The sequence below is a fragment of the Lagenorhynchus albirostris genome, chromosome 11 (assembly GCF_949774975.1).
Source record: "Lagenorhynchus albirostris chromosome 11, mLagAlb1.1, whole genome shotgun sequence".
NCBI lineage: Eukaryota > Metazoa > Chordata > Mammalia > Artiodactyla > Delphinidae > Lagenorhynchus > Lagenorhynchus albirostris.
This window is the reverse complement of record NC_083105.1, coordinates 12649063-12668406: the sequence shown is the minus strand read 5'-3', so window position 1 is coordinate 12668406 and position 19344 is coordinate 12649063. Positions and strand designations below refer to the sequence as shown.

General features: G+C 42.2%; 2 protein-coding genes across 5 annotated transcripts in view; both read left to right on the top strand.

Annotated features, from left to right (window-relative positions):
- ISX (intestine specific homeobox) overlaps positions 1-10242 on the top strand; it is a 148877-nt gene extending 138635 nt beyond the window's left edge. The window contains 1 exon segment of the mRNA XM_060165610.1: positions 10086-10242. Within this exon segment, the coding sequence (XP_060021593.1) occupies positions 10086-10242 (157 nt within the window).
- HMGXB4 (HMG-box containing 4) overlaps positions 10075-19344 on the top strand; it is a 31665-nt gene continuing 22395 nt past the window's right edge. For 2 of the 4 annotated variants that reach the window (XR_009543357.1, XM_060165258.1), the window contains exons 1-5: positions 10075-10135; positions 14902-15000; positions 15649-15797; positions 16050-16128; positions 16914-17869. Coding sequence is in view for 3 of the 4 variants with exons in the window: in XM_060165258.1 (XP_060021241.1) it covers positions 14970-15000; positions 15649-15797; positions 16050-16128; positions 16914-17869 (1215 nt within the window). In the remaining variant the exon portion in view is untranslated. Of the gene's footprint in view, positions 10136-14901; positions 15001-15648; positions 15798-16049; positions 16129-16235; positions 16351-16913; positions 17870-19344 lie in introns of all 4 variants that reach the window. The other 2 variants (XM_060165259.1, XM_060165260.1) reach the window with 2 other exon arrangements.

The window sequence follows — 19344 nt, the reverse complement described above, 5'->3', positions numbered from 1 at the left end:
AGCACTTTCACTGCCGTGGCCTGGGTTCAATCCCTGATCAGAGAACTGAGATCCCACAAGCTGTGCAGTGTGGCCAAAATTTTTTTTTAAATTCTATACAGCAAGGCTTCCCTGGTGGCGCAGTGGTTGAGAGTCCGCCTGCCGATGCAGGGGACGCGGGTTCGTGCCCCGGTCCGGGAAGATCCCACATGCCGCGGAGCGGCTGGGCCCGTGAGCCATGGCCGCTGAGCCTCCGCGTCCGGAGCCTGTGCTCCGCAACGGGAGAGGCCACAACAGTGAGAGGCCCGCGTACCGCAAAAAAAAAAAAAAAAATTCTATACAGCAAAGTAATCATTCATATATGAACAAGAAATAAAGACCTTCCCAAACAAACGAAAGCTGAGGGAGTTCATCAACACTAGACCTGCCTTATAAGAGACGTTGAAAGGAGCTTTCTACCAGAAAAAAAGCAGTCAAAATACACAAAACTTTGAACGAGGTCATAAGCAGACAGAACCAGAAAACTGCAACTCTCTATCAGATTGTATAGGTTTTTACATGATGCTCTATTACAGCATAAAGGTTAAAGGGAGAAAAGAAGAAGGCAGAAAAATAACTACAGCTATCTCAGTTTGGTAACAAACTCACAACATAAAACGGGATCATTTAAGACAAAAGAAACATAAAAGGGTAAGAGGTAAAGGATAGAATACATAAAACTAAATGAAGATAAGATGCAAGCAACAGAAAAAGGACTACTTTATCTTTGAGGCATTTTATACAAGCCTCCGGGTAACCACAAAACATAAACATGGAGCATAGAAACGCCATATTTTTAAAAAAAGGAAATTCAGAAAAATATAGAAAACCACCAAACCAAACTGGCAGCCAGAAATACAAGGAAAAGAAACAATAGACATATAGAGCAATCAGAAAACAGAAAATAAAATGGCAGTATCGGGACTTCCCTGGTGGCGCAGTGGTTAAGAATCCGCCTGCCAATGCAGGGGACACAGGTTCAATTCCTGGTCCGGGAAGATCCCACATGCCATGGAGCAACTAAGCCCATGCACCACAACTACTGAAGCCTGTGCTCCTAGAGCCCGTGCTCCACAACAAAAGAAGCCACCACAATGAGAAGCCTGCACACCACAACAAAGACCCAACGCAGCTAAAAATAAAAATTAAATTAATTAATTTTTTAAAATGCAGTACCAAATCCTAATATATCCATAATCGCCTTAAATGTAAATAGATTGAATTCATCAATCAAAAGACACAGAGTGGGACTTCCCTGGTGGCCCAGTGGTTAAGAATCCATTTGTCAATGCTGGGGACATGGGTTCAACTCCTGGTCCAGGAAGATCCCACATGCCACGGAGCAACTAAGCCCACGCACCACAACTACTAAGCCTGCGCTCTAGAGCCCGCAAGCCACAACTAGTAAGCCCTCGTGCAACAACTACTGAGCTCATGCACCACAACTACTGAAGCCCACGTGCGCTAGGTCCTGCATGCTGCAACTACTGAGCCCGTGTGTTGCAACTACTGAAGCCCACGAGCCTATAGCCCGTGCTCCACAACAAGAGAAGCCATCACAATGAGAAGCCCCTGCTTGCCACAACTAGAGAAAGCCCGTGCACAGCAGTGAACACCCCAACGCAGCCAAAATAAATAAATAAAATTTTAAACAGACACAGAGTGACTGGAGGGATTAAAAAACAAGACCCAGGGCTTCCCTGGTGGCGCAGTGGTTGGAAGTCCACCTGCCGATGCAGGGGACACGGGTTCATACCCCGGTCTGGGAAGATCCCCCATACCACGGAGCGGCTGGGCCCGTGAGCCATGGCTGCTGAGCCTGCACATCTGGAGACTGTGCTCCGCAACGGAAGAGGCCACAACAGTGAGAGGCCCGTGTACCGCAAAAAAAAAAAAACAAGACCCAACTATAAGCTGCCTCCAGGAAACATACCTCAGATCTAAAGACGCACATAGGCTAAAAGTGACGGGATGGAAGATAATACTTCAAGCCAATACTTCAAGCCAAAAGAAAGCAGGTGTGGCCATCCTCATATCAGACACAATAGACTTCAAGCCAAAAAGGTAACAAGAGATAAAAATGGACAGTATATAATAACAAAGGGGACAATTCATCAAGAAGACATAATAGTGATTAATACCTATACACCAAACATAGGAGCACCAAAATATATAAAACAATTATTAACAGACCTGAAGGGGAAATTGACAGCAACACAATAATAGTAGGAGACTTTAACACCCTGTTTACATCAGTAGATAGATCATCCAGACAGAAAATCGACAAGGAAATAGCAGCCTTAAATGAAACATTAGACCAGATGGATTTGATAGATTTGTACAGAATATTCCAACCAAATGCAACATACATATTCTGTCAAGTGCAAATGGAACTTTCTCAAGAATAGACCATATACTGGGACACAAAACAAGTCTCAGTAAAGCTAAGAAGATTGAAATTAAAGACTGAAATTTAAGAAGGCTGAAATTGTATCAAGCATATTCTCTGATCACAATCGAATGAAACTAGAAGAAAACTGCAAAAATCACAAATATGTGGAGACTGAACAACATGCTACTGAACAACTATTGGGTCAACGAAGAAATCAAAAAGTACCTGAAGACAAAGGAAAATGAAAATACAACATACCAAAATCTATGGGATACAGCAAAAATGGTACTAAGAAGGAAGTTTATAGTAATACAGGACTACCTCAAGAAACAAAAATCTCAAATAAAGAATCTAACCTTACACCTAAAGGAACAGAAGGGACATGCCTCAACATAATAAAAGCCATATAAGACAAACCCACAGCTAACATCATACTCAATAGTGAAAATTGAAAGCTATCCCTCCAAAATCAGTAACAAGACAAGGATGCCCACTCTCACCACTCTTCTTCAACATAGTATTAGAAGTCCTAGCAAGAGCAATTAGGCAAGAAAAAGAAATAAAATGCATCCAAATTGGAAAGGAAGAAGTAAAACTGTCATTATTTGCAGACGACATGATTTTTATATATAGAAAACCATACAGATTCCATCAAAATACTATTAGAAATAAACGAATACAGTGAAGTTGCAGGATACAAAATCAATATACAAAAATCTGTTGCATTTCTATACACTAACAATGAGCTAGCAGAAATAGAAATTAAGAAAATAATCTCATTTACAATTGCAATAAAGAAGAATAAAACACCTAGGAATAAATTTAACCAAGGAGATGAAAGACTTGTACATTGGAAACTACAGTAAGTCCCCTACATACAAACGAGTTCCGTTCTGAGAGTACGTTTTTAAGTCCAATTTGTTCAAAGTTAGCCTAGGTACCCAACTAACACAATTGGCTATATAGTACTGCACTGTAATGGGTTTATAATACTTTTCACACAAATAATACATAAAAAAACAAACCTTGAAAAGTACAGCAGTACCAGCTACATCGCTGCTGCTTTTACGCTTGCTTCCAGACATGCTGTGCTTGAAATAAAGATACTGTACTACTGTACTCTACACAGTACTGTAAAGTACACAAAAGTGCAACCACTTGTAGAGGATGCATGCACATGACAATGTATGACAGACGTGTGAACTAACTTACATGATTGGACATGTGACACACATTCATATCTTTGAAAGTTCGAAACTTGAAGGTTTGTATGTAGGAGACTTACTGTATAAGACATTGTTAAAAGAAACTGAAGACACAAATAAATGGAAAGATATTCTGTGCTCATGGAATGGAAGAATTAATGTTGTCAAAATGTCCTTATTATCTAAAGCAATCTACAGATTCAATGCAATCCCTATCAAAATCCCAAGGACATTTTTCACAGAAAAAGAACAAAAGATATATAGTTCATATGGAACCACAAAAGACACCAAATAGCCAAATTATTCTTGAGGAAAAAAAGAACAAAACTGGAGGTATCACACTCCCCGATCGCAGACTATATTACAAACACATAGTAATTAAAACTGCATGGTATTGCAAGACAAATAGATGTATAGATCAATGGAAAAGAACTGAGAGCCCAGAAATAAACCCACACATATATGGACAATTAATTTACAGCAAAGGAGCAAAGAACATACAATGGAGAAAGGATAGTCTCTTCAATAAATGGTGCTGGGGGATTTCCCTGGTGGTGCAGTGGTTAAGAATCCACCTGCCAATGCAGGGGACACAGGTTCGATCCCTGGTCCAGGAAGATCCCACATGCCATGGAGCAACTAAGCCCATGTGCCACAACTAATGAGCCTGTGTGCCACAACTACTGAAGCCCACATGTCTAGAGCCCATACTCTGCAACAAGAGAAGCCACCGCAATGAGAAGCCCATGCACCACAACAAAGAGTAGCCCCCGCTCACCACAACTAGAGAAAGCCCGCAAGCAGCAACAAAGACCCAATGCAGGCAAAAATAAATAAATAAATAAATTTACATAAACAAATAAATAAATGGTGCTGGGAAAACTGGACGGCCACGTGCAAAAAAATGAAAATAGACCACTATCTCACACCATATACAAATTATTTCAAAATGGGTTAAAGACTTGAATATAAGACCTGAAACCATAAATCTCTGAGAAGAAAACATAGGCAGTATGCTCTTTGACATTGGTCTCAGCAGTATCTTCTAGATATGTCTCCTCAGGCAAGGAAAACAAAAGCAAAATTAAACAACTGAGATTACATCAAACTAAAAAGCTTCTGTACAGCAAAGGAAACCATCAATAAAATGAAAAGACAACCAACCAAATGGGAGAAGATATTTGCAAATGATATATCCAATAAGAGGCTAATATCTCAAATATATAAAGAACTCATACAACTCAACAGCAAAAAAAAAAAAAATACAACCCAGATTAAAAGTGGGCAGAGAAGCTGAATAGGCATCTTTCCAAAGAAGACATACAGACTGCCAACATGTACATTAAAAGATGTTCAACATCACTAATCATCAGAGAAACGAAAGTCAAAACCACAGTGAGATATCACCTCACACCTGTTTGGATGGCTGTTATCAAAAAGGCAAGAAATAACAAGTGTTGGCAAGGACGTGGAGAAAAGGGAACCCTCTTACACTGTTGGCGGATATAAATTGGTATAGCCACTATGGAGAACAGTATGGAGGTTCCTTAAAAAATTAGGAATAGCACTACCATATGATCCAGCAATCCCACTTCTGGGTATTTATGCAAAGAATACAAAAACACTAATCCAAAAAGATATCTACACCACCATGTTCATCATGGCATTATTTGCAATAGCCAAGATAATGGAAACAACCAAAGTGCCCATCAACAGATGAATGGATAAAGAAGATGTGGCATATATATACACAATAGAATAATACACAGCCATAAAAAATATGAAATCTTGTCATTTGGGACAACACACGCATGAACCTTGAGGGTATTACACTAAGTGAAAAAAGCCAGACAGAGAAAGACAAATACCATGATTTCACTTATACAAGGAATATTAAAAACTAATAAACAAACAAAAACAAAATAAATGAGTAAACCAAGCCAAACAAAAACGAACACATAGATACAGGGAACAGAGTAGTGGTTACCAAAGAGGAAGGGGTGGGGGGAGGGTGAAATGAATAAAGTGGATCAACTGTATTGTGATGAATGGAAAATAAATTTTTGGTGGTGAGCATGTTGTAGGGTATACAGAAGTAGAAATATGAATGCTGTACACATCAAACTTATATAATGTTATAAATCAACGTTACTTCATTTTTAAATAAATTTTTTAAAAACTAAAAAAAAAAAAAGAGGAATATCTCAAACTGATAATTGAAGCTTCCACCTAATGATCCTAGAAAGGAAGAAAAAATTAAGCCCAAAGCAACAGAAAGAAGGAAATAATAAAGTTAAGGGCAGAAACCAACAAAATTGAAAACAGGAAAACAACAGAAAAAATCAATGAGACAAAAATCAATAAATTTACAGAGAGAGAGCACAAGCGGGTAGAGAGGGAGAGAAAGAGAACAGAGATTACCATTATCAGGACTGAAACAGGAGATATCACTACAGACCCTGCAGACACCAAAACAATAATAAGGAAATACTACGAACAACTCTATATTACAGTTGTAGGTTCGTGACTCTTCTGTTTTTGACAAATAAAAAATTTTATAATTTAAGGTGTACAACATGTTTTGGTATATGTATACACTGTGAAATGATCAAACTAATTAATATATCCATCACCTCCCATAGTTATCATTTGTATGTATGTGCAGTGAGTATACTTGAAATCTACTCTGTTAGCAAATTTCAAGTACACAGTACATTATTATTAACTATAGTCACCATTCTGTACACTAGGTCTCCAGAATTTATTCATCTTACAACTGAAAGTTTATACCCTTTGATCAAAACCTTCCCTTTTCCCATACCCCACAGCCTCTGGTAAACACCACTTTACTCTCTTTTTCTGTAAGTTTGGCTTTTTCAGATTCCACATATAAGTGATATACAGTATTTGTCTTTCTCTGTCTGACATTTAATTTAGTATAATATCCTTAAGGTCCATCCATGCTGTCACAAATGACAGAATTTCCTTCCTTCTCATGGCTGAATAATATTCCATTGTATACATGTACCACAACTTCTTTATCCACTCACCCATTGATGGACACTTAGGTTGTCTCTATGTCTTGGCTATTATGAATAATGTTGCAATGAGCATGGCAGTACAACTATCTCTTCGATATCCTTTTTCACTTTTTTGGATAAATACCCAGAAGAGAGATTCCTGGATCATACATGGTAGTTCTATTTTTAATTTTTTTAAGAAACTTCATACTGTTTTCCACCATGACTGTACTAATTTACATTTCCACCAACAATGCACAAGGGTTCCCTTTTCTCTACATCCTCACCAACACTTGTTATTTCTTGTCATTTTGATGATGCCATTCTAACAGAATACGGTTTCTCATTGTGGTTTTGATTTCCATTTCCATAATAAGTACTGATGTTGAGCACCTTTTCGGGTACCCTTTGGCCATCTGTATGTCTTCTTTAGGAAAATGTCTATGCAGTTCCTCTGCCTAGTTTTCAATTGGATTGTTTGGGTTTTTGCTGTTGAGTTGCATGGGCTCTTTATATATTTTGGATATTAACCCCTTATCAGATACATGATTTGCAAATATTTTCACCCATTCCATTGATTGCCTTTTCATTTTGTTGATTATTTCTTTTTCTGTGCAGAGACTTTTTCACTTGATGTAGTCCCACTTACCAATTCTCCCTTTTGTTGTTTGTGCTTTTGGTGTCCTATCCAAAAAACCGTTGCCTCGTTAGGTAGTTTTAATTAGGTCCCATCACTCCCAGAAGTCACTCCCCAAAGGGCCCTGACTAATGTACAACCCATCACTGCATCGACTGTCAGGCCTAGCACAAAGAAGCCGATTAAAACCCAGCTGAAAAGGGCAAAGCACAGAAAAATGGTCTGAAGAAGAAAATGTCCAAATGAAGCACAACTTGTTGGGCCACCACCTGCTACTGCCATGCACTGGACAGTTTTACTTGGGTCAGGTGGACCAGAGAACAGCACCAGCCCCGGGGAGTGCCCAGTCTTCACATATCTTAAATGCCATCCTCCACTCATCATGGGACAAGGCATTATCACTCACAAAGCCTACCATGACCAACTCAGGCTACCAAGCAGGTCCTCCTTTCTCTCTCTCCAAGTTTCAGAAACAAAAGAACCATGATAGGATATTCAATAGAGAATCTTTTTCCATCAGCATCCATTCCAGGATCTATGACCTCCGGGCTCCCACACTGACCTACTTCTGGATGAGATGGCCTCCAGTGTACAACTCATCAGAGAAGCTTCTCCTGATCACTGTTTTAAATAACAATCCTTACCACCTCCACCCCATCCTGGCATCCCTTCCAGGTACTTTTCTCTACCTTTAAGCATCATCTAACATGGGACCTATTTTTTTATGTTCTGCCCTCCAAGCCAACTAGAATGTAAGCTCTAAGGGGTCAAAGACTCTCAGCTTTGTTCCCTGTTCTATGCCCAACATCTAGGACAGTGCCTGACGCATGCTGTGTTTTCAATAAATATTTGTTGAATGAATGAATGAATGCACATGCAGTGATGTAAGACTAAGACCAAGTTAACAGAGAGAACAGACAGAGGAGCGATCCAACTTCCAGTCTACAGGAGGTGACGATGAGCAATAACTTGATATGCCCATCCTCAGGTGAGATAAAAGAAGGAATGGGACAAATGGGACTCATGAGGCATTCAGGTCCAAGCTAGTAGTACAGTTAGGCGAACAGCTATGGTTTTTGCCTACCTAGCACCCATTTACCCTTCTGACAATAACCTCTGACTTTCCTTTAGGTTCTGCCTGACCTACTTTTGGGGTGAGGATGTGACCTAATTTAGCCAATCAGCATACCCCACACCTTTGCTCATACCAGTTGCTTTCTGTTTGGACGCATGATCCAATTCAGGAAAGAAGAGTCAATCCCATGATATCTACCAAAACAAATGGGAAAAAGAAACTTCCTCTCCAAGGACATTGCTAGCAATTAAGACGGTAAAGCCTGGAGCTGTCGCAGTCACCACCTGGAGCCTAAGAATAAAGCCAACTCAGAAGAAAGCACCAAAGACAGATGTCAAGAGACAAACTTGAGTCCCTCCCTGGATCCAACCACACCTGAAGGTACTGGGCATTTCAATAATGCCAGCCAATAAATTCTCCTTTTCTGGTAAACTATTTTGAATTGGGTTTCTGTCACATACAACTAAGAACATCCTGACCAGTACTAAAGAACAAGAGGGAAATACATTCTTGAGGTTCTTAAATACCTAGCTGAGAAGCCTAATGTCAGGCAAGGTGTCCCAGAAGGGCCATCCCATACCTTTTGGTGAAACTCATTGCCAGTCTTTTTGGTGAGCAGGATAGGGGCTGAGGAGAAGGTCATGATGCTAGTTTTTTATTATTTGTGTTTACCTTTTGGGAATTTATTCAACAGCTCTGTCTCAAGAGAGCATAGTGAAAACATCACTGAACCAAGAGTCAGTTCTGGAATGGAAAGCCCACTAGTTAAGACGTTCTTAATCTTTGATGGGGTCAAAACCCCAGAAAAGTACACATGTGCACAAACACATAATTTTGCATAGAGTCTCATGGGTTTCACAACTCTAGAAGCCATTCTATATCTGTAACCTCTCTGCTCTACAGAAACTAGGACACTAGCTTCTGCTTGGACTCCTCTGGTGACAGGGAGCTCACTACCTTAAAAAGTAGCCCAACGTAATTGAACTGCTCTGGAAAAATTAATTCGTCTTCATATTGAACCAAGATCTGCACACTGTAACTTCTACCCATTGGCCTAAATTTTCCAGAGCAAAACAGAAAAAAAAATTTCTCTCCTGTGTGTAGCATCTCTTCATTTCTCTGAAGACTGTTTCTAACTTTTAAATGCAAATAATTTATGGGGAGAAATGCAGATGATGTGCCATGCAAGTTATTTTACAGTGCCTTGTTATAAAGATATATTCTGCCACCCTAAATATGCCAAACACCCAAATGTAGACGCTAAATTCCAGACAGGCACCACTGCTATTAATCTGCATGGTCTAGGTTTTGCAAAGACAGGAATTACTGTATAAAAATATCTTTAAGGAAATAGCAAAGTTTTTTGGAAAGAGCACTTCACTGAGACTCAGAAGACTTGGGAGTAGTATCTATCTCCCATTCCAACTACCTGTGTATGCTTGGGCAAATCATTTAACCCCTCCCTCTGGGCCTGTTTCTCACCTGTAAAATGTGACAAAACCTACCTCACAGGGATGCAGTGAGAATCAAATGCTATCGTGTTCGTAAAACTTCTAGCCCAAGCCCGGTACAGAGCAAATTCTCACCACAGGACAGCTCCGGAGCTCAGCAAGCTCAGCGTCTCATTCGATGCGCTCGGCACTCTTGCACCAACGGGATTCCCCTTCCCAAGCGGAGTCTGCGCTCTGGGCTCGACTGAGGCTCCCTGGCCGCTCGCGCTTTTCTCTCCTTCTCCAAGATGGCGGCGGTCGGCGGCGCTGAGGCGGGATCCGAGCGAGCCTAGTGAAGGTAGCGGCGAGCGGAGCCCCCACGAGGCCGAGCTGGGCCCCCACCCCCAGGCGGCAGTGGCCCCGCCCCGCCACCACCCGCCGCCTCGGGCCGCGACACCGCCCTGAGGGCGCCCGGGGCCCGTCGCGGCCTAGCCCAGGGGCCGAGCCGGGGACTGGAGTAGCGGCCGCAGTCCGCCCCCGGGAAGGGGCTGGAGCGGGTCGAAGGAGGAAGGCGGGCGGGAGCTGTTCAAATGGGGAAGGCGGGAAAGTGCGGGCCGGGAGGGGGCGTGCGGCCGCCCCGGGGGCCCGCGGGCCGAGGCCGCCCCTCCCCCTGCCCGGCAGTCTCCGCCCTCGGGGGCGCCGGGAGCCGCCGGGACGCGGGAACCCGAGTGGGGCCGCCTGGCTCAGGACCCGGGACGCAGGGTCCTTGGGCTGTCAAGGGGCGAGGGGGCCGGGTGATGGGAGGGCCGGGGCCGCGGCTGGCAGGAGAGGATGCAAGGAGCTTTCCTCTTTTCCTCTTCGCACCTTCGCACAGCTTTATTGAACTAGCTGTTGCTGCAGAACTGCCGGGAGAATCCTGTTGGTTTGCCGTGGGGACCACAAAGACGGTGGTCCTTGGGGCTCTTTGTAGCAATAACCCGGTGTGGTGTGTACTCTTTGCGTGTGACCCAGTTTGAACATACCTTCCGAGTGGGTTTTTCTCCATCCAGGCCCATTTCCCCCCAAAGCTGGTACTTGTAGATTACACTTTATTTTCTGTCGGGCAGAAGAGAACCATTTATCTCCCTGCCTCCTGATGGCTGACTATATTCCCCCATAGCAGAATAAATAAAAAAACTGAATCCAAACTAGAGCCCGTTGATTGGACAAGGCTTGTCAAAATTTGTACCGCTGGATTTTTGGGAATGTGTGTTGTCAGCCGCTCTGTGAGGTCGTCGTGGTTCCGCTCAATTGCACTACAGTGAGGATTCAGTCCCCATCCCAGGCTGTCGGGATCTCTGCAGTTCCCAGAGCTGGCAGGGGCTGTGAGTGCTGCATAGGTAGGTTCGTGGAGAAGGGAGTGGCAAGAATTCGGAGTCGCTGGGTTCTGAGATTGGAGGCGATCTCGACGAAAATGAGAAGACATCCCCTGCTCCTATCCTAGAAGTAACAACAACGACAACAATTCAGAAACTGGCAACAGCTGGATGTGCATCTTCCTTTTCCTGCCCTGGCAATTTGAGTTCCTGAAAGAAGTGCTGGAAGAAGAGAACACGGAATCTTGAGCAAGGCTGTCCTCCTGGACTGGACCTGGGTCTCAGGATTTTGCTTACTGCCCCGTTTCCGAGGTTTACTTTGTCTTTTTCGATACACACTTACATTTTGGGATGAAGAGGCTTGTTAGTGATTGCTGGGGCTCAGATCACCTCAAAAAATCACCTTCTGAAACTTTTTTTTTTTCAGTATTTGTAATTTGGACCTTCAAAATAACAAAGTACTGTGTCTGGTGATTTTCAGTTTTTCCCTGATTCCTTTGATAATTCTAAAAGCAAAGCCTGAACATCACGCATGTACTTACCTACAAGTGGAAGAGCAGCTCTGCCTCCTTTTTCATCTCCTGAAGAAAAGTCCCACAAGAGCCATTTGATAAGTTGCACCTTTCAAAAGTACACATTTTTTATGATGGCATATTTCTTACTTCCATCAACAGCTTTAAGTAATGAACTTTTACTTCTGTTGTCATTTTTTAGCCCACTGAGAGGAACATAATTGTAAAATTATCCCTGCCTCTTGAAGTTGACAACATTGGATTCTGTAAACTCCAAAATTTGTGGAATTTGGGAGAATGAGCTTTAACACCTGTTTTACACTTGCCAACATTTAATGTAATTATGGCTTCTGTTTTCTAATGTGAATATCAAACCTAATATTTTTCGTTTTCATTAATCCTGACAATCTGCTGCCTAACCCTGGACTCTGAATTTATCGTGGATAATATTCAAGACCTGGAAAGAATATCACAGGAGTCGTCTGATCTTATATAAATGTTGCCCTAACTCTGCCTTTCTTCCACACTGTTGCTTGAGACTTCTTTATCTGGTTTCATCTTTCTTCTATGAGTCAGCAACCAAAACTAACCTCTGGGCTGCAATAATATCCTGATTTTAAAGAACCCAGAAGTTGAGGGTCTATCAGTCTGCCCAGGCTGTGAGTGAGATAGTCCATTGTGTCTAAACTTAGTTTTTTAAGCTCTTGGCTGTCCCAGTTCTTTATTGAATTAGACTTGCCTTCAGGCCCTGTTCGTTTTTTACTATCGGTTATTTAATCTTGTAAGTTTTAAAGTGCTCTTCCACGTCTTTGTAAAAATTGAATAGTAGCGGGCCTAATTCTAATACATAATGCTGACAGCCAGCACATGTCTTCTGTGCTGCCCTGTGCCTCTGAGGATCAGCTCCTAATTTTCTGTTCCCTTTTACAATTATTTCATCCACTGGCTGTTTTTCAAAGCAGTCAGTTATGAGACCATGAGTACTTTTTCACAGTCCAGTGACATCATTGTTTTCTTTCTCATACTGTCTTCAGAGGTACTTAACTCCTATTCTGACTGTTCGTTGTTCAGCTCTGTTTTATGTTAGTTTTGATGTTACCAAAGGGAAGGCCTGGTTATAAGTCTCAGGACCTGCCTTTGCGTCATACAGAAGAGCATTTTGTTGTTGACAACAGATTGGTGGACACACTGATGATGTTGAATATTTAAGATTTTTTGCCCATTATTTCTCAAACGTTCTTTGCCAAACTCCATTTATCATGAAAAACATTTAAGCTGAGGTCTCAAAATGTGGTATTTCTTGGCATTATCGGCCTATGAAGATTAATGGGATCCATATACTCTTCTAATAAGCTCACTACTTTAGTGCCAGTGAGTGGATGTACTATTTTTAAGTGAATGGATATAATTCCCTGTGATGATCCCCCTCCCCTAACCCCTTGTGGAGTTACACCACTTGGGTGGACAGGGGATGACAGTAATTTCTATTTGAGAAAGTTTAATGCCTAATGCTGGAACATGAAAAACTGGCTATATTAAGTATCTTGCCTCCTCGTAGTTTCTACATGAGACCTGACCTCATATCACCTTCATTTCCTGTGAAAAGCCCTTTGAGTAAATAGTTCTCCAATTACCTGTAAAATAACCCAGTTCATTTCTTCACTCTTACCTTGACCAAGTTCATTCATTCCACTTCTTAGGGAAGTGGAGAAATGCTTTTTTATGTTTCTGAATCTGACTTGTAAATCATTCTTGGTAATACTTCTCTTTCTGTTTTCAACTTAGGCATTATCTGTGCATTGTATCTTATCTGACTTGTGCAAATAGGCCTTTTTCTTTTGGTTTATTTTAAATGTAACTCTTATGAAATTTTCCCTTGTTAATTCATCTTTTCTTTCCCACAAGTTACATACTTCACTATTACCCATACCTTCCTGAAGGGACTGGCAATGTCTCATTGAAGTGTCCTTCAGCATTTCTAAACCCCACTATAGTGGTGAAGGTAAAATAAAATTTAAGTAAATAACCAGTCAGATCGACTTTTAAGCATTTCACTAACTCAATGAGGACATTTTCAATATATTTAGTATATAATTTTTCAGTTTCCTGAAAAAACTTTTCCTGCGGGAATTGTGACATTGCCTGTCCTAAAATTATTTGAAGAACTTTACCTTCAAGTGCAGTTCATGGCTTGTCATCTTCAAAGTCAAAATGGACGTATAAACTTGAATGCCAAAAAAGTAATTTTAGGGCCTCCCTGGTGGCGCAGTGGTTGAGAGTCCGCCTGCCGATGCAGGGGACACGGGTTCGTGCCCCGGTCCGGGAAGATTCCACATGCCGCGGAGCGGCTGGGCCCGTGAGCCATGGCCGCTGAGCCTGCGCGTCCGGAGCCTGTGCTCCACAACACCACAACAGGAGAGGCCACAACAGTGAGAGGCCGGCATACCGCAAAAAAAAAAAAAAAAAAAATTTTTAACAAATTTAAGACAATATTTAGAACATTTAAATTTTTGTAGTTCTTCAAATCAGTGAAAATCTTAATAATGATGAAAATTTCATCACCAGTGTACAGATGACAATTCCTCCTTATTTTCACCTATAGCCTTTAAGAAAGGCTTGATAGAGTTGAAAGCTGTTCTGTGGGCAACTAATATAAGAAGTGTGCCTACTTTTACACTTCTCTGATTTTGAGCAAATTCAGAGAGCCCAACAAAATGCATACCAAAAAAGTATGCTCTCAAGATCTTTAATATCACTATCATGTTCTCATCAGTTCTGTTTAAATTGCAATACAATAGATTTTAGCCTTTCACCGATTCAAATGGTAGGATTTTGTGATCTCGAATGCATGGTATAACCTGTCTTCCTCTGCATCCTGCTTTATCTGTGCATTTTGTAACCGTGATTGAACCTATCCCTCTGACTTAATGTCGGTTTTCACCCTGTCTCAGTGTTGTCAGACCTGTTGGCATGTCAGAAGTTCTCATTAATCTTGAAGTATTTTTTTATATAGGAGGTGTTTTATATACTTCCCCAAACAACAGCTTTAATTCATGAATCAAATCAAATTAAGCCTAATGCACTTCCTACAGCTTCATCCCTAGTGTATTTACAAACAAAGAGGAGGTGACAAGACACTCCTTTATTCCTTGCTGCCCTTCCAGGCTGCCCTTGGATCACTACGCATTTCCATCTGGAAGGTTGCTTCTCCACAGTGATTTCGCATTACAGGAGGGTTTTCCTTCTTTGTTTCTCAGACCTGGTCCTGTAGACGGGAAGGAGCCTGGACACAGGGACCCATTCTCAAAGGCCCGGCAGGACCGCCATGGCTTATGATGACTCCGTGAAGAAAGAAGGTATGACCCCTTAACCTGAGAAGCATTCCAAAGGGGGTGTCCTCTTCAATCCTTGCAGCCCATGGACATAGAGACCAGGACTGGCCATCACAGCCTGGACTCCCAAGTGATGATCCAGAGCACTAGTAAAACTCCACGTCATCCCCAGACTGGGCCCATGGAAACGAAAACCAGGACAGGGTTCCAACACAAGAGTCCGAACCATAAGTCTCTGTAGTCTATTGGGGTGATCCCCTGCAGCACTCGTGGTCCTTGCCAGCTCCAGTGTGCAGGAGTCTGAGGATAGGAGTCACACAGTGGACACCCACAGAGCAGCACAGCACACGAATCCTTATTCTTTTCAGCCTTACCTCTGCAAGTCTGTGTCCACCTGCCAAATCACAACTAAGAAACCATGTCTAAGGATGCACCTTGGGCCTTTGCATAGCGTGGAAGCATTGTTTCTTCATGTTTGATTCCTGTATTTGCAGCCAAGTCATCAAGACATATTCTTGTCCCCTTGGATCTAGCCCTGTGTTCCAGTGGACTTACCAAATAACATGATTCTAATTTGGAAGTGAAGGGACTATTGCATTTCATATGTGGCGATTTGGTTGTGACTTACTTGACTTTCTCATTTCCTTTCCCAAATGAACCTGTGCTTCTCAGATTGCTTTGATGGTGATCACAGCTTTGAGGACATAGGGCTAGCTGCTGGCCGAAGCCAACGAGAAAAGAAACGTTCTTACAAAGACTTTTTAAGGGAAGAGGAAGAAATCGCTGCTCAGGTCAGGAACTCTTCCAAGAAGAAGTTGAAGGTAAATTCTAAACATTTGAATTAGGAAAGTTTTAAACTGTTTCGTATCATGTTTCCTAGTATTTGAAGAAAGAGGTTTCTTTGAAAAACATTTAAAAAGAAAAATAAACATCATTCACATCTATTTTCACTATTTCCTGTGTTTTACTTTATTTTCCAAAGTCAGAAATCATCAGAAAACAACATTGGTTCCAAACTGCCTTTGCCTCATCATCTTATCCATTGCTCAATTCTTCTTCCTCTTCAATTCTAGGATAGTGAACTTTACTTCTTGGGGACGGACACGCACAAGAAAAAGAGGAAGCACTCCTCTGATGATTACTACTATGGAGGTAAGGATGGGAAGGGGCAACAGGCGGGAGAAACACATCACTGGTTCTTGGAGTCGGGGTAGGGGAAAGGGATCCAGATGTTGCTGACTCAGTGGCCTATTTAACAGGACAGTGGTTCTTGTTCTGAGTGCCGATAAACCAGTGTGAAGGAGGAGAGAGGTGGAGGGCTGGTATTTTGGAGGATTCAGCATAGAAGAACAGTCTTCATTTGTGATACACCAGGTACCAGGTTCCTTCTCCCCTCAATCATCCACTTATCTTGTGCCCATTGCTGTCTAGCATCCCTTTTGCCATATGTAGTCCTGGGCCCTCTGGCCTGCACCTGTGGGTTACTTCTCAATCCAGCGCGTATCCACTCACAAGACCAGTTTTTCTTAGCTATATTGTGCACACAGCTGACAAGACTAACTCTTTCCTAGAATGGATTTGTCCTGAACACAGGAACAAATGATGCTTTGTCTTCAGTGTAATCTAAATTGTAACTACTCGTAATCCTGCAGCTATGGTCCATTCTTCTGGGTATGCTCTCTTTGGTTGCTTGTGAAGACTCAGTGAAGAAAAACAACTTGAGTGGCAAGAGCTGTCTCCAGGGTCAGAGGCAGAATCTACCAAGCCAAGAAGCACATGAGCATCATCTCTGAATGTTTGGAATCAGTTGAAGGGCCTCCCCTCCAATCATTCCTGTTAGCCTCTTCCTCATCTTAGTTGGGTGTTTTTGGTGAGAGAGGAAACTTGCTGGAAGTTGCTTTGTCAAATGGACAATTACTTCTCTTGATTATTTCTAGATATTTCGTCTTTGGAGTCGTCACAGAAGAAAAAGAAAAAGTCTAGCCCGCAATCTACTGATACAGCTATGGACCTGTTGAAAGCGATCACTTCCCCTCTGGCAACAGGCACCAAGCCTTCCAAAAAGACAGGAGAAAAGTCCTCCAGTTCTTCAAGCCATTCAGAGAGTAAAAAGGAACACCACAGGAAGAAAGTCAGCGGAAGCAGTGGGGAGCTATCCCTGGAGGATGGTGGTTCCCACAAATCCAAAAAAATGAAACCACTGTATGTGAACACAGAGACGCTGACCCTTCGTGAGCCTGATGGGTTAAAGATGAAACTTATTCTCTCACCAAAGGAGAAGGGAAGCAGCTCAGTTGATGAGGAGTCTTTTCAGTACCCCTCTCAACAAGCGACTGTGAAAAAATCCTCTAAGAAGTCAGCTCGGGATGAGCAAGGTGCTTTACTCCTAGGACATGAGTTACAGAGCTTTCTGAAAACAGCCCGGAAGAAGCACAAGTCATCCTCAGACTCACGTTCGTCTCCTGGCCCTGAAGGCTGTGGGTCTGATGCCTCCCAGTTCCCAGAATCCCACAGTGCTAACCTTGATCTTTCAGGGCTTGAACCTATTCTAGTAGAATCAGACTCCTCCTCTGGCGGGGAGCTAGAGGCAGGGGAGTTAGTGATCGATGATTCTTACCGGGAAATCAAGAAGAAAAAGAAGTCAAAGAAGAGCAAGAAGAAGAAGGACAAGGAGAAGCATAAAGAGAGGCGACACTCCAAGTCCAAGAGAAGTTCGGGACTTCCCGCTGCAGCAGTGGGAGAGGTCCCAGCGCCGCCCGGCCCTCCGCCCAGCATCCCGTACACTGGAGCAGCCGCCCCTCCCCCACCGCTTCCTGGCCTCCACACAGATGGGCACAGTGAGAAAAAAAAGAAGAGAGAGGAGAAGGACAAAGAGAGGGACAGAGGAGAAAAGGTAAGGCATTTTTTAAAGTATGATGCAGGGTAGGAGGTGAAGCAGGTTTTTCCTTGACAGTAGTAAGTGGACTTGGAATTAAGCAGATGAACCGCTGGGAATGTAGCAAGGTAAACCTGCTGGAATGATATAAAGTAGAAAATATTACCAATGGTACAAAAATAGGAGCGACCTTAATTATTCATGGGTTTTCTTGATAGAGTTGTTCTCCCACCGTGCCAAGCATAGGTTTAGAAATACAGAGGCTTATTCTAACTGGCCCTTAAAATTCACAGAAGGAGCCAAACCCAATTTCTTTCACTCAGCAGCGCTGTCTGGCTGAGGCAGTTGAGAGATATAAAAACGTATTCATTCTGTGAGTTCATTGTGAAAAATAGATTTTCAAAATTAGAATGATGGAAAAAAAAATTAGAATGATGACCGATCAACAAAATAAGCTAACGGCTTCCCACGAACTGGTGTTGGCTACTTTCTGCTATTCTTTTTAGTGTCCAACGTGTGTGCTCTCACCATTTGAGTGCTTCCTGTGTGCCAAGCCCAGTGCTACCATAGGAGTTAAGAGGTGGAAAGAGGGGCAGGAGGACACAGCTCTTGACCTCAGTGAGCGCACTGTTGTTGAGGAGACGGGAATGAGAGATCAGCCGCCTTGGTTTGATTTCTTTCTCACAACTCAAGAAATTTTCTAGCAGTTGTACTACAGTACAGGGGCTGATGACTGTGTCATTACAGGTTTCCTTTAAAAGGTAAACTTTTTCCCCAGATTACCAAAGTAATATATTATTTTTCTAGAAATTTAGAAATTCAGAATAGTAGAAAGAAAAAAAATAATAGTTTTGCCACCTAAGGACAACCATTTTCTTCCTTTGCTCTGCAAAGTTAAATGTCAGGTAAAACCTGAAAGAAAGGCAGCTAAGAAAGAGAAAAGCAAATATATTAAGAATATGGGATTGGCGATTTCATTTCAGTCTATAATTGAGTCACAAGTGATTTTCTCCACTAGTAGGAGTGCCTTTTAAGCAAGTATACAGATCAGAAAGAAAAAGCTGTATCTTGTTTTTTTTTAACTGTACCTTCTGAGCTAAGAATCAGTGTGAGCATCAAGAACTGAACAGTCCAATACTAGGGTGGGTTTTATTCATTGTTTATTCCAAAATTGTTTCATGAAATAGTACATATCCTGTGTAAGAGTCTGTTTATTCCAAGAATTTCCATTCTAGTGATACATAATAATGCCGTAAACTAATCTTACAGTGCTAAATGGGAGGAGGGCAGGGTGGTCAGAGAAAGCTCTAAAGAAGAAAAAGGTTGTCAGCAGAAGGGAACACATGGAGGCAGAGAGAGGTTTAGGAAGCAACATAGCAAAACAGCTGAACTCTAGTCCTATGTTTCCAACTGTCTGATAAATATTTCTTCCTGGGTGCCTTGGCTACCTCAGAGCCATGTGTCACTAATGGAGCTCATCATCCAGACCCTTA